At 56.0% G+C, this 15,590-nt stretch overlaps 1 protein-coding gene across 1 annotated transcript in view; it reads left to right on the top strand.

Annotated features, from left to right (window-relative positions):
• The first annotated feature begins 1,308 nt into the window (after positions 1 to 1,308).
• The window catches only part of EFCC1 (EF-hand and coiled-coil domain containing 1), a 43,450-nt gene continuing 29,168 nt past the window's right edge, over positions 1,309 to 15,590 (top strand). Inside the window, exons 1-3 of the mRNA XM_086682375.1 lie at positions 1,309 to 1,367; positions 1,832 to 2,738; positions 4,086 to 4,369. Coding sequence (XP_086538501.1) covers positions 1,309 to 1,367; positions 1,832 to 2,738; positions 4,086 to 4,369 — 1,250 coding nt within the window. The remainder of the gene's footprint in view (positions 1,368 to 1,831; positions 2,739 to 4,085; positions 4,370 to 15,590) is intronic.

Raw genomic sequence — 15,590 nt, 5'->3', positions numbered from 1 at the left:
GAAAACGTTCTGAAGTTAGACTGTGATGGTTATACACTCTACAAATGCACTAAAAGCATTTACTTATACCATTAAGTGGGTGAATTTTATGGCATGTAAATGGTAAATAAGGAAATAAGGTATGTCCTCCCTGGAAAGAAAGAAAGAAAGAAAGAAAGAAAGAAAGAAAGAAAGAAAGAAAGAAAGAAAGAAAGAAAGAAAGAAAGAAAGAAAGAAAGAGAAAGAAAGAGGAAAGCAGGAAGGAGGAAGGAAGCAAAGAAAGAAGGAAGGAAGGAGGGAAGGAAGGAAGGAAGAAAAAAGAAAAAAGGAAGGGAGGGAGGGAGAAGTCATCTTGTCAAAAAGAGAAATGCTATAGCAAAGGCTAAATATCTTTGATCCTCAGAAATAACCACTAAATCAGTTTTGAATCCTCCCATCTCTCTCTATGCATATATACACGTCTTTACAGAAAATATTTACCACCGTGCTGTGTGGTTTTGTTGTTATTGTACATGTAAGTCTTAACATTGTACATAACAGGTTTCAACTTGCCTTGCTCACTCCTTTTTTGGTGATTCATTGAGGCTGATGGGTACTAGGTTGTCTCTAGTTTCTCAATATTATAAACAATGATGCAGTGAACATCCTGTGCACATGTATTTTTCTAAGGTAGGAGCCAAGAAGTGGAACTGATGTAACACTTTTTGTCAAAATGTTATTACTTTTATAGTTTAAAAAAATATGTCCAAAACGGTTGGGGAGAAGTATCTAAGTCCTTCCTTTGGGCAAAATCTTCAAGAATGGGTAGGAGTTTACCAAATAAACTGCTGACTCTGGGATACTGCCGAAGAGGAGACAGAATTTTAGCGCTTTTTCAAATTCCAGGATTTAGCATTTAAATTCCTAGAGTTATACACAAGCCCACATTCTGCCCATCTTAAAGCCAGGGACAGTTGAATAAAGTCTGCTCCAACATGGCTGGACAACCAGTCCCAGTGCCGGTAACAGGTGCATGACATCTCTCTGGTGAAAAAGAAAGGAAAAGCAACCTAGGTCTCCCCGAGAGGGTGGTTTTCCTTACACCTGCCAAAAACGTGTTGTAAGGCACCGGAGAAAGTGTTGGCCAAACAACCTACCAGCATAACCCCAGCTCAGAGGTGGAACTCAGGTCGCTCCGCCAACTCACTACCCACAGGCACACAGGTGAGGGCCGGGAAAATACCTTGCTTTCCCCGCCTCCCCACCCCCTCCACCCCACCCCTCACCAAACACACACGCAGCTTAGAGAGCGAAGGTCTGTCCATCTCAGATCGACTTCTTACCGGCGCGATGCCGCTAAAGCAGTTCATTCACTCCTCCAACCTGCCTCTCCTCGGCTCCAATTACACGTGAGGCTCCCCGCACCGCCTGCGGTGGAGCGACGTGTGAGTTTAAGACCCCAGTATCTGAACAGACGGGGAGAGGGGCTTCTCTGCACCGGCGCGGGGAGAGGACGGTTGGAGCCAGCTCGTGGGGCTATCCTCGGAAGACTTTCCTTTCGGAGGAGAAGGGGTGGAGTGACACGTGGGCTTGGGGGGCTCGCCCCCAGCCACAGGACCTGGCTGCCACCGTCCCGTCCCGCTCCGGCTTCCTATCCTGCGCCCACGCCTCGCGCCTGTCCCCGGGCAAACTCTGAGCCCAGGGCGGGTGGGGCCGAGGGTGAGGGAGTCGAAAGCCGACAGAGCCAGGAGTGGGAGGGGAAGACGAGACGCCAGGAACGCCCCCGGAGTGATGAGGGGAGGAGAGCGCGGGGGCCACCCGGAGAAGCGAGAAAGAGAGAGGGACTCGGCCCTCTACCCCAGTCCCCTCCAAGCCAACCGGGGAAAAACGGACGACCCGCCAAGCCGGCGCAGCTGCGGGACACGGCCCCCCCGCGCCGCTCCAACCAGACCGCGACCGCTAAGCCTAAGCCCCTCCTTCCGAGGAACTCCGGAGCCGCCCCTGGAAGTGGCGGGGCGGAGGCACCCGAGAAGCGTCGCTCGGCGGCGAAGGAGCCGAACGGCGCGGGCCGGGAGGCCGGCATGGAAGGCGCGGCGGGTGACCCGTACCGGCGACCCGCGCGGCGCACCCAGTGGCTGTTGAGCGCCCTGGCGCACCACTACGGGCTGGACCGCGGCGTGGAGAACGAGATCGTGGTGCTGGCCACCGGCCTGGACCAGTACCTGCAGGAGGTCTTCCACCACCTGGACTGCCGCGGCGCCGGCCGCCTGCCCCGCGCCGACTTCCGCGCGCTCTGCGCCGTGCTGGGGCTGCGCGCCGAGGGGGCCGCCGCCGGGGAGGCCTCCGGGGATGCGGCCGCCCGAGACGCGAACCCGGGGGATGCGGCCGCCGGGGACGCGGCCGCCGGGGTGGCCACCGACGGGGACGCAGATGCCGAAGAGGAGGCGCGCCTGGCGCTGCGCGCGGAGCCGCCCGAGCTCACCTTCCGCCAGTTCCACGCGCGCCTCTGCGGCTACTTCGGCACGCGCGCGGGGCCCCGGCTGCCCCGCGGCGCTCTCAGCGAGCACATCGAGACGCAGATCCGCCTGCGCCGCCCGCGCCGCCGCCGCCGCCGCACCCCCCACACGCCGGACCCGGACGGCGGCCCCGACTGCCCCGACGGCGGCCGGGACGGCGAGCGCCTGGCGCGGTTGGAGGAGGAGAACGGCAGCCTGCGCGAGTTGGTGGAGGACCTGCGGGCCGCGCTGCAGAGCAGCGACGCGCGCTGCCTAGCGCTGCAGGTGCGCGCCGGCGCGGGGGGGGGGGGGGGGCGGCAACGACTGGATGGGGATGGGGTCGTTCGAACAGCCGGACCGAGCACAGGAAGTGGAACGGGGGAGAGAGGGCAGCCCCACCCCACTCCAGGTCGCTGGCATCCTGTCCCTCTCCCGCCCCACTCCAGCCCTCCCCTTCTCCTCCCCCGTGCCACCTCCAGAACCGCTGTCGCACCCAGATCACCAGCCCACCCCGTCTCCCCAGCCTCCCTGTCCCTTCTTGCCTCTTCTAACCCAGTAGTTGCATTCGCCCCGGAAACCTGGGCCGGTTCACACATTCAGTCATTAAACAGGCATCTTGAGCTCTCCGTGGTGGCAGGCTATGGGGGTGCGGGGAGAGGTTAGGGGATAAGGGGTGAAAGAGGCCCTGTCCCCACCCCCCCCTTAAGCAGCTCGTTGGATCATTCAGCAAATAGTGATGGGCCTCCCTCGGGGCCAGGGCCCGGTGTTCATCGGGGAGTCACTGGCCACCAAACACCTGTGGGGGTCAGGCCTTCTCTGGGATATTGAGAAGGAAGCAGTGAGCGAGATATGGACCCAGCCCAAGCATCTGGGATTCAGTCAACAAACACTTCTGCGCTGTGCCCAGCCCTGTGCCAAGGGTGACAGGGGTGGGAGGAGGAAAAGAGCAGCCCCAAGGAAGCCTAGGGCAGGAGGGAACTGACCCGTATGGGCCCTGCTCTGCACTCTGCCCAGACACCAGCCCTGAGTGGCAGAGGGGTGGCAGGGCGCTGCTTTGAGTGGCCGTACCTATGGACCAGGCAAGGGCTGGCAGCCAGGGAGCACCAGAGAAGCAAAAGGTGGGAGTGCAGAGTAAGAGGGTCCAGGATCATTCGCTCCAGGTATTTATTGAGCACCTACTGTGTGCCAGGCCTGGTTTAGGCGTCGGGGACACCGCAGTAAACAAGACAGACAAAACCCCATCCTCAAGAACAGTCTATTGACCAGACCTTGGGGAAGTCCGGAAACGCCTTTTTGTTCCTCGAGCCTAGGGATCGGAGGCGCCACGGAAGGTCGAGTGCCACCAATGCAGGCAATCGGCAGGGAAGAGTCGTAAAGCTTGGGAATTAATCGATACCGCGCCAAGATGAGAACATGGGTGTTGTGGCTCAGTTTCCATCACCCAGGAAAAGGGGGGCTGATCAGAGCTCCTGTCTCATTAGGTTTCTTGCGAGGAATGAACCGAGTTCAGAGCAGCCCGGGAGCGGGAGGCAGCGCGCGCAACAAACGTGCACGGTCGGTGCTCCTGGGGGCGCGGGAATGGTGAGCGCAGCGAGGCGCTCACGGCTGTCCCCGCGGCCCTGTCCCCCGCAGGTCGGCCTCTGGAAGAGCCAGGCGGGCGCGCAGGAGGCGGGGCGCGTTGGGCCCGAGGTGGCGGCGCGGGAGCTGCGGCAGGCGCGGGGCGCCCTGGCGGTGGCCGAGGCCCGCGCGGGGCGCCTGCGCCAGGGCCAGGTCGAGGTTCGGCGACGCGCCGAGGAGGCCCGGGAGGCGGTGCTGCGCAGCCTGGGCCGCGTGCGCGAGCTCGAAGCGCTGGCGAGACAGGTGCCCGGCCTGCAGCGCTGGGTGCGGCGGCTGGAGGGCGAGCTGCGGCGCTACAGGTGAGCGGGGGGTGCGGCCCCGGTGCCCCAAGTCACTCCGGGTGTCCCAGACCACGGGCGTGTATCCTCCCCGCACGCACGCTGGTGCTCGCGTTTGTTCGTTTCGTGTATCCCTCCGCTCGCTCGGCCGTTCCTCCCTTTCCTCCGACGTTCATCCACTCCATCGCTTGCCCCCCACCCGACCACTCCTGTGCGTGTTCACCCACAAAGGCCTTCCATTTGCCCATGCGTGGGTCGCAACAGGATAGAGTTATTCGTATCCGTTCTTTGATCAACCCAGTGATGATGATGATGATGGTGGTGGTGGTGGTGGTGGTGGTGGTGATAGCTGACAGTTGCTGAGTCCTTAACGTGCACCGGACGCTGAGCTAAGCACTTTAGTGGCCTGACTGAATCCTCACGGCAGCCCTGTCACTTGGTACCATCTCATCCCCGTTCGGCAGATGAGGAAACAGATGTACAACGATACCTTGTGCCAACTCCACCAGGCAGGAAGCCGGGCTTGGGACCAAGTTTAAATCCTAGCAGGGCCTCTGCCAGATGTGCGACCTTGGGCCAGTCACTGACCCCTCTTGGAGCTTCTGTTTCCCCTTTGGTAGAACAGAGTGGAGTCCCTGCCTGCCAGAGTGGCTGTGAAGAGGGCGCGAGGTCCTGCCAGCCATGGGGCAGGCGCTCAGTGAGCAGCCCCCTCTCCATTTTGAATCCCAAGGCACACCTGCCTGCCTGCCTGCCTTCCACATTTACTGAGCACTGACTCTGTACAGAGGCTACGCCAGGTACCAGGAATGTGACTGGGGGCAAGACAGCCCCAAGTCCCTGCCCTGAGCAGCCACTACCGAGCATGTGAGATCATGTGATGAGATGTAGGGCAGCCGGCTGGATGAATGCTGTGGGGGAAGAGCGGGGCTCAGCCAGCACCTGAAGTGGCCCCTGAGCTGAGAGCTGAGAATAGGATGTTACTTGGCAAGGTGGGCGGGGGAGAGGGACAGGGGAAAGGGGGGGGGGGATTAGAAAATGGGAATCGTGTGGGCAAAGCCCTGAGGCAAGGGGAACTGTGGCACATTCCAGAAACTAAAAGGAGGCCAGAGTGGCTGGAGCGGCAGGCAGAGGCCAGGCCTTCCAGGGCCTGGAAGGGTGTGTCAGGGGCTTTAATCTTTCCCCCAAAGAGAGCATGAAAGACTTCAGCAAGAGGGGGACAGGAACAGATTTGCATTTCAAAAAAAGTGGCCCTGGCTGCAGTTGTGACAAAGAGATGGGAGGAGGGAAGAGCTAGAGCCTGTGGGGAGCCCACAGAGGGGCTGTTGTCATCTTCCAGCCCGAAGGGAAAGTGGCCTGGCCTAGGCTGGTGGGCAAGGCAACCAGAAGGGGAGGCTTTGAACCTAGCCCCTCAGAGGAGGGACCTCCTCCTTGACTTCTGAGGTGCTCCCAGCTGGAAGATGAGAAGACACAGTGTGGAGAGAGGCCTCCGTGAGGAGGCCCACCCCGGGGCCAGCCTCCTGCAGCTCCAAATGTTTGGGTAGTCACTTCCTGTTTGCATAGCTGATCGACCAAAGAGCAGAGCTGGTTGGCTTGGGGCCTGTGTCCAGCCTTAGAACTTTCTCCAAGAGGAGAAATGAAGGGGCCCTTCTTTGTTTCACCCTAAAGTAACTCACTGTCTCCCACAGCATGACTACAGGAGCCACTACAAACATTGGGATAGCCCTTTGTGCTAGAAAAGGTGGATTTGTATCCAGGGCGCCACTTAACCCTCACAAGAACTGTGCCAAGGTAGAGGTTTTATCCCCAGTTTACAGATTGTGGGGAGTGAGGCTCTGAGAAGTGAAGTAACATACCCAAGGTCACACAGCCAGAACATGCAAAAGCAAGGTCAGCCTGCCCCTTCCACCTGTGCTCTTTCTTCCTCCCTTCCTCCCTCCCTCCTTTCTTTCTTTCTTTCTTTCTTTCTTTCTTTCTTTCTTTCTTTCTTTCTTTCTTTCTTTCCACTTTACCTTTTCATGTGTGTGGACTCACAGTTACAAGATGGCTGCCACACCTCCAGGCCTCACGTCTGTGTCCAGGCATCAGAAGAAGGATGGGCAATGCTGAGGGTGGGGAGGATTTTCTTCAAGTGAGCTTTGACTTTGTTTCCAGGGAGAGACACCCCTTCCCCACCAGAACGTGCATCTCCATGTCCTGGGCCAGCACTGTGTCACATGGCTGCTCTTATCTACATACTGAGGCCCCAAACAAAACTGGGTTCTCTTGGTGAGGAGAAAGAGTGACACTGTGCTCAGGTCGCGGTGATTAGGAGATGGCTCTGTCACTCGCTCCCCTGCCCCTATAACAACATGCCCCCTAAACCACGCCCAGCCTCAGGAGGCAGACCTCCTCTGCCCGTTGTGGGCGACTTGCCCCAAAGCTCTCCTTCTTTGAAGAAAGGAAAGGGCGGGGGGGTGGAACAGCCAAGGACATGCGTTGAACATCACGTGTGTACCAGGCATGATGTAAGGAACTTTCCCCATGTTAGTGCAGATGAGCCCCTCAACTGGCCTCAGAGAAAGGTATTATTAACTCCACTTGCTGGATGAGAAAACCAAGGCCAGACAAGCCAGGATCCAAGCCCCAGCCCAAAGAGCCCAAAGCCACATACCCCAGGCCAGTCTGGCAACTTCCACAAGTCCTCCTGGAGTCTCCCCGTGCCCACCACCCCCCCCCCCCGCCCCAAAACACCTGAAGGAATGTCACAGCCTGCAGAGGGGCTGTGGGCTACAATGTCACCTCTGTTTTTGCATGATAAGTGTCAGGAACTCAGGTGTCCCTCTGTGACCAGACGCATGGAGCCTGCGGTAGGGTCCGAAGGAACTTGGTGGGTTGAAGAGGCCTCACACCCCAAAGACTAGAGCCTGTCATGCCCTCTTAAGTGATATCGCTCTGGAATGCCTCCAGGTGTTCTGCAGATGTATCTTTGGGGAGAAAAAGCCAGTGACTGAAATCCCTGCTGGGAATGACAGCTTGAAGCCATTTGGTTAGAATGAATGACACTTTTCCAGCACTGTGGCAGGAAGCGACACACTCTGACCTTCTCATAACCTCTGAGGTTGGTATCTGAGCCACCTTTTCTCACACGAGGAAATAGAGCCCTGGAGCGGGGGTGGCCTCCTAACGAAACCTTGGCTGTTCCAGGGCCCTGGTGAGTTTCCCAACTCCGAGTAAATGTCCTTTCCCCTTCCGTGCCGTCGCCCTAAAACGATATCTCAGTGACTGCCTTTCTCATTCCCTGGGCTTCCATTTACTTCTTTTTCGTCCCCCTCTGTCCTTGTGTTGTGGATGCCATCCTGCCCGTCATGTCTTTCCCAAACGTCCTTCTTTTCCAATCTCTTTGGGATCGCTGCAACCGCTCAGCTTTCCCTGGTGTTTTACCTCTCTGCCCTTTCCGTGCTGATGGCAAGGTCCTCGGTGTGCCTCGTGATGGCCAACTGCGAGCCCATCTTTGGCAGAAGCCATGATCCTGGAGAACCCACCCATCCCCAGGGCTGTGGCATTCCCGTCAGAGCTGTTCCCCGTCTGCCTCCCCCAGGGCCCGATTCCGGGCCGGCTTGCAACTTCATTTCTCAGCTTGAAGCTTCAGAACTACACAGGTCGGGAGAAATTGAGTCCATAAATAGGGACAACATCCCAAGGCCAGTAAGAGGGGTTTTTCTCACCTCTGTTCATGGATGAGGCAGCCCCGGGCTGGCCCCTGGCTTCATGCAGGAGCCTCCTTGTATGAACTCCCCAGGCAAGCTCCCTCTTGTTTTTGACCTTGGCTCTGTACTCATTTAAATGGTTATATTTTATCCAGTTCTTCTGTGTGTTGGTACATGGGAAGGGAACCTTGCACAGCACGTCAATTCACCACCCTGACCGGGAACCTAAGAGAACAGACAGTAAACATTTAAGCAATTGAGGATGTTCATATATTAGTTCCACATTCTCTACGCACCTTCCATGGAGAAAGTGGATACGTCGGGTACACGGGAATGACACAGACATGTCTGCTGCCCCCAGAGGCTCCTCTGGGGCCTGGGGGGAGCAGGCCATGAACACCCATGTTAGGATACAAATTGGCTGTGTGCAGACGGGCCCCACGGAAGAACTTCTGGTTTCACAGCTGTGGGAGTGAGTCCCAGATCATATGGAAGCATTCCAGGAATCAAAGGGGTCTTCGGGCCTCTTGGAACCAGACAAAAACCCAGGGGCTCACCGGACCCAGCCCAGTCTGCCAAGGAGGATTACCTGCTCCATCACAGCCACATCAGCCTCTGGGCTCCTGCTTCCCGCAGCTGGATGCACCACCTCATCTCAGACGAGAGAGACTCGGCTTCTTCAAATCCCCAAAAACAGTCCCCCCTCCCAACACATTTTTGAGCAGCGTAGACCTTACTGATGACGGGAGGGAGGAGAGATGACATTACAGCGATCATTTTTTATGAATATTCGCCATCCCGAGTCATCAAATGTCATTTAACCCCACATCCAACCAGGGTTTTCACTGTTACTTCTCCCAATCTACACCCAGCCACTCTCCACCCTTCTCTTCTCTGTTTTCTTTCTTCCCATCAGCCAGCTCTCTTAGATGAATGCCTGGAAGCCTGACTCTAACTGACTTGGGTTAAAACAGTGGCTTCTGGGAAAGTCTCAGCATACCAGCTTCAGGCATGGCTGGATCAAGGTACTCAAACAACGTCACCAGAATATAGAAGCTCTGCTTCTCTCTCAGGCAAGTTCTCTCTCCTGGTAGCCTTTGGGGCACTTACCTCCTCAAAGGTCTAAGTCCAATAGAAAGATCATCTCTCGTCTGAGACACCCCAGTGAAGTCCTGGAACTGGAAATCATTGAACCAACTTGGAAACATATTCATCCCTGAACCCATCAGTGGGGGTGGGGAGCGGGAGGTAGAGGAGGGGCAAGAAGATTTGATGTTCTGATTGGCCAAAGCTTAGTCACATACCCACTGCTGGAGCCATAGCCAGCCCCATCGGACTGTGGGACTGAGCCCCTCCTGGGACAATTAAGGAGGAACATATCCCATATGTGTTAAAAAACACATACACCCCACCCATGCCTCTCTCTGGAGCCTGCAGTCCAAATCCCCCTTCTTGTCTTGAAAAATAGGCCTACTCTGGCAGCTGGAGACTCCCCGGACAGCGGAGGCCCCGGGGAGGAAGGCTGGTTTAGCTGCAGAACAGGCTTGTCTCAAGGTTGGCTTTTCCAGGCTGCTGAATGCTTTGGGTGGTTAGGGGCTTTCCGCCCTCACCATCCTGTGCCTGTACAGGCGCTTCAGAACTTGCTCGGAGAGTGGGCAAAAGGGGTCATAATAACTGGTCTCCAACACTACATGTTGGCATTTCTGTAGCCGGGCATCCAGCCCAGGGCTCGCAGTAAGATGGTGAATGATTGGACGCGTGAGCATATGGATGGATGCGCCCTCAGACGTGTCTCGGTGAGAAGGGTGCGGGCACAGGGGACTCCAGCACAGGGTCAGCCCTGGGTGAGTGGTCCAGTGGGTGGATCCTGCTTCAAGGCGGGTGGTGCTCCTGGAGGAACTGCCCTTGACTCAGTGACCGTGGGTTTCTGGCATCTCCACCTTGAAGCCCGCCTGCCCCTGCTCTGTGCTGAGCCTGGGGCCAGTACCTCTGGGCAGGGGCTGAGCTGAAACTTGCAGAAAAGAAGACAGAAAGCTCAGCTCAGCTGGAGCAGGGAGGAGGGGCTTCCTCCTGGCCTCTGTGGCTTTGTTGTCCAGGAGGGGAAAGATGAAAAGGCCCCGTGGGGGTGGGGGCGAGTAGGAGGACAGCTCCTTCGGCAGACCAGACCACCGTGGAAGGGACACAGAGATGAGGCCATTGGAGGGCCAGCTCCTTTCTTCTGCCCCACTGCGGCAGCCCAGCCTGACCTGGGGGGGGGGGGGGGGCGGGGGCGTGGGGGGCAAGTCAGCAGGTCAGGGGAGGGAGGAAAGCAGACAGGCAGAGGCGGGGCAGTGGGGCATGGGGTACCATCTGGAGCTAGGAGGCGTCTGGTCACGGATTCCATTAGTCTTAGAAGCAGGTGTGTGGGTGGCCACTGGTGGGAACCGAGGCCTTTCTCTCAGGGACAATACCCAGGGCTCACAAAGAGGCAGTGGTGGTCAGGCACCTGCCACATGCCCCGGCCTGGGACCCTCCACAGATGGGCTTGATGGGGAGGGCGGGGGGTGGGGGCAGGCTCAGGAGGCCCAGCCTGACCTGCGTTTGAATCCCAGCTTTTCCACATATTTTCTGTGGGACTTGGAGCCCTTCCCTTTCTCTCTGTGAGCCTCAGTTTCCTCATCTGTAAAATGGGGATGACGAGAATATTACTACTAATAATACCCATTTCCTGGGGTATTTGAAGATTCAGAATGCTAACATGTATAAAGCACCTAGAACAGGGCTTAGCATTGAGAGAAAGCTTAATGAATATCATGTTACTATTATTATTGATCCCTTATCACAGTACCCCCCATAAATAGTAACGGTCATGGTGGTTGATGTTAATAGTAACAGAGCCCGGGGCGCCTGGGTGGCGCAGTCGGTTAAGCGTCCGACTTCAGCCAGGTCACGATCTCGCGGTCCGTGAGTTCGAGCCCCGCGTCGGGCTCTGGGCTGATGGCTCAGAGCCTGGAGCCTGTTTCCGATTCTGTGTCTCCCTCTCTCTCTGCCCCTCCCCCGTTCATGCTCTGTCTCTCTCTGTCCCAAAAATAAATAAACGTTGAAAAAAAAAATTAAAAAAAAAAAAAATAGTAACAGAGCCCGGCCCCTAGAGAGCCTTCTGTCTGGAGACCAGCAGCAAACAATGGACAGTCTCAGCTGATTGTAGACAGGACCCTAACCAAGTCGCAGAGTGTAGACAAGCATGGAGGAGGCATGAATGAGGCAGGGGGGTCAGGGCATCTCTTGGGGTTATTCCATCATCCAACCTGGGTATTGAAGGATGAGTAGGAGTTTTCTCCGGCATTGCAGATGCAGGTTGCAGTGAGTACAAAGGCTTAGAGATGAGACCTTTACCCCAGAGAACAAGGGAGACAGAGAAGGGCTTAAGCAAGAAGGGCCTAATCAGATTTGAGCTTCACGGAGACCCCTCTGGCTGTGTCTGGAAGACAGATGAGGCAGGAGGGGTGGCGAGAGGCAAGGAGACAGGTGAGGAGGATATATCTGGGTCCAGGGAAAGAGAACGCAGGGCCTGACCTCCAGCCCCTGAGAAGGGACAGACCCCCAGTCCCATACCTGGAGGCCTTGCCAGGAGCTCGGGGCGGGGGAGCCTCAGACCTGCTCTTCTCTGTTCCAAGACAGAGCTTTCTGCAAGGATGGAACCTTGGGATTTGCGGGCTGAAACAGACTTTAAAGTTTATTTATTTATTTTGAGCAAGAGAGAGAGAGAGTGTGCACACACGTACACGAGCGGGGGAAGGGCAGAGAGAGAGGGAGAGAATCTCAAGCAGGCTCTGCCCTGAGAGCTCGGACCCCGACGTGGAGCCGGGGCAAATGAGTCTTTGCAATGTTCCTTCAGACGTGTGGCCTCCACAACTCTATTAAAGGCAGAAAGAAGGGGGACATCTGTTCTTTTCTATCCAAAAAAGCAAAGCCTGCTGAGAAACCACTCACCAGTGGATGTCTATGTGAACACAATGGCCAGAGCGGGGTCACGGAGGCGCAGAAGGGCCCGAAGAAGGAGTGAGGCCTTTTCAGTCCCAGGAATGGAGACGGAGAGGCCAGAAGAGCTGCGGCGTTCTTTGCTCAATAGTATCTCCGCAGAGAAGTCTCCCCTCAGGCAAAGCATGCCCCCAGCCAGATTTCTCTGAGAGCAGAGCTGAGCCCATCCTTATGGCTGACGGCCCAGGGTCTGGGACTTCACGTGCCTACCAAGGAGCGGGATCTTGACCGTACAGGCTAATAATGTGCAGCAAACGTGTCCTTCAGAGAAGAAGCTGGAGCCCAGAGACGGACAGCGATCTTCCCAAGGTCACCCAGTAGGACAGGGCAACCCCCAAGCTAGATTCGGTCCTCAAGAGTCCCAGAGTCTAGGGCTGCGTGTGCTGCTTCCCTTGGGTGGTTGGGAACAAGCTGCAGGTCCTGTGTCTTTGTGCTCAGATTAGGGGATGGGCTCTGCGATCCCTGCTTTCCGGTCCCAGCTTGTCCAGTTCCCAGCCAGGCAGGTAGCCTGAAGCATGCAGATGGGTCCCAAGTGGACGGGGGTCCCCAGGTCAGAGCCAGCCACACGGACCCAGGGTGGCCTGAGGGGCCGCACCAGCCATGTTTGGTCACGACCCACCTTGTCCTCTTACCTCTATGTGCGTCTATTTTCTTTGGTGCCTTGACACTTCTTGGGAAGCTCTGACTCAACCTATCGCGCCTCAGTTTCCTCATCTGGAAAATGGGGTTAATGTTAGTGCCTACGTCACGAAGAAAGAATTAGCCAGGATGCAAAGGGCACTTCAAATTGTGCCTGGCACGTACTTGGCACTCAGTAAATGTCATTGTCATCAGTTGGCCTCCCGTGGCGGGGGCCTTCTCGTCTGTGGGAAGCATTCGTGCGTCTGTCTGCTCCACACTCCGGAGCAGATTTAAATCCCCATGCCGCCAGCACACTCTGTGCATCCTGTATCTCTGCTTGTCCCTGCTTGGTTTTACCCACGAACGTGGCTGCCGTGAGCCCAGCTTCGGTGACCCAACATCCTGCTTTCTAGCACCTGTGGATGATGTCCCAGGGAAGAATCCATGGCTGGGATTCCTGAGGCCAGGGTGCTGGGAGGCTCCATCCGGCCAGGGCCGGAGCACACACTGAGCCCTGAGGTCTGGGAGAGGTGGGTGCTTAGCCTGGGTGTGGGGGCGGGGGAGTTCCTCAAAGCATCGTGGGTGCCGTTACCTGGAGACAGAAGAAGGATGCAGGTCAGACAAAAACAACAAACATCTAACCTGTGAGCTTCCTTTCTGGAAGTGAAAATCCAAGAATCATAAAGGCCGCAGCATGGCACCAACGAAGCAATTTTTTTTTTTAGTGTTTATTTATTTTTGAGAGAGGAAGAGACACAAAGCACAAGCAGGGAAGGGGCAGAGAGAGAGGGAGACACAGAACCCGAAGCAGGCTCCAGGCTCTGCGCTGACAACAGAGAGCCCGATGTGGGGCTCGAACCCACGAACCGCGAGATCGTGACCTGAGCCGAAGTTGGACGCTCAACTGACCGAGCCACCCCAGGCCACATGGCACCAAGTAAAGGGAAGATGAAAAAGCGGATGTTTGGGCCCCTGAGCCAGATGTGGGAAGTTTTTTTGGAAGTCTGTTGTGTAGTGTAGTGGTGTTCCAGAAAGCCAGAGCTCCTTGGTACATGTGGATGGTTCCCCTCGTCTAGGGTGGTCCCGACCACATAAGGAAACACAAGGAAGAGGCCAGTGCCGGGGTGGAGGCCTGGCAGGCCTTGTTGCTTCAGAGGCACTGTAGAGCCAGGATCCTGACATCGCCTGTCTCGAGTTCTGGGTAGTGTAAATGGCTTCTGCCTGAGACCCAAGCCAGAGAAACCCTGCAGCACATGAGGGAGTGGGCGTCATGGTCTCCAGGATGTTCTGATGCAACGACCTGGGGTATAGACCATCAAGGTGCTCTCGTGTGGGGGAAATGGTGAGAAATAGATGTATGCTTTTTTGGAGGTAGCGGAATATCTCTGTTATATCGGACGCTTGTCGCCAATGGCGGAAACTAAATTCAAACTGGCTTAAATTTAAAAGTTGGTGGGAGCGGGGTGCATGATCTGCTGAAAAGCACAAGAGTATGGCTTCAGGCATGGCTGGATCTAGGAGTACAAATAATGACATGTGGAATCTCTCTATCTCTTACCTCTGCTTCCCTCTTGTGGGCTCCACTTTCAGACATTCTTCCTATATGGGAGCAAGAGGTCTGCCAGCATCACCAGGGTGAGTTTCCACCCTCTGAATCACCCCCAACAGAAAGAGCTTTTCTTTTCCGGTAGTTCCAACAAAACCCTTAGATTAACTCTGATTATCCTGACATGGTTATATGCCCATCCTTGAACCAATCATTGACAACAGGGACACGGAAGGTAGTGATGGGCCCGGGTGGGAGTTGTGTAACTACTCGGAACCAATCACTGTGATTGACCAGGCCTGGGTCCCATGCAGGAAGTTGAGGCAGGAGCTCCTAGACTGGGAACTTCTTGTGGGCAGTGATGGCACTCAGCGCCCCTCTTTCTGTCCCTGCTACCACTGAGCCTAGCAGAGGCCCAAGCCCGGGAAAGACGAGGGCTGCCTACTGGCTGGCAGGTGCTTGGACTGTTGGAAACATCTGAGGATTCCCACTGCCTGCTCTGAATTGGGGGCAGTGGGGACACTTCTCCCAAGAGGACTGAGGTGACCTGGAGAAGCTTGGGGCCAACAGCAGTCAGAGACCCAGTAAGCGTGGGGGACAGAGAATCTTCCCTTAGTCTCTTCATCGTCTCCGTCAGACATAACTACTGACTTCTCTTTATTCACCCAAATTTTGTTGCATGCCCAGAGAGTGCTGATGCTGTCCTGGCAGCTATGACCGAGACAAAGTCTCTGCCCTCATGGGACTGACACCCTGGGTAGGGGATATGGTCAGCCAATGGGTGACAATAAATGGGATGAATAAGATATGGGCAAGGTGGAAAAGGTTTCTTTACTATGGCACTTGGAACAGTGTATCAGTCAGATTGGCTGCGTGACAAATACTATTGCCGGCTTAAACAGACATGCATCATTTCACCGTCCTGGAGGCCAGAAGTCCAGGATCAAGGTGTGGGCAGGGTTGGTTCCTTCTGGGGGCTCTGCAGGAGAATGTGTTTGCAGATGGCCGTCTTCTGCTTCTGTCCTCACATAGTCCTCCCTCTGCACATGTTTGGGTCCTAATCTCCTCTTCCTATAAAGACATGAATTAGATTGGATTAGGGCCACCCCAGTGACCTCATTTTAACTTGATCGCCTCTGTCAAGACCCTGTCACCAAATACAGTCACTTTCCGAGGCTCTGAGGGTGAAGACTTCATGTAAATTCAGTCCTGCCTGGCAGAAGGCTTCCTTGAGGAGGTAATGTTTGAATTTGAAGTCTCCAACCTACCTGCTCCCCTCCAGCCACACCTGCCACCCACCAGCATCAGCACAGATGTGACTGCTGTCCCTAGCTCTCTAGCCCACTAACCAACCACACAGTGGCTGGTG

This window comes from Puma concolor, chromosome A2, assembly GCF_028749965.1.
Source record: "Puma concolor isolate L17-30 chromosome A2, mPumCon1.1.hap2, whole genome shotgun sequence".
Classification (NCBI taxonomy): Eukaryota; Metazoa; Chordata; class Mammalia; order Carnivora; family Felidae; genus Puma; species Puma concolor.
This window is presented reverse-complemented; position numbering and strand designations above follow the sequence as displayed.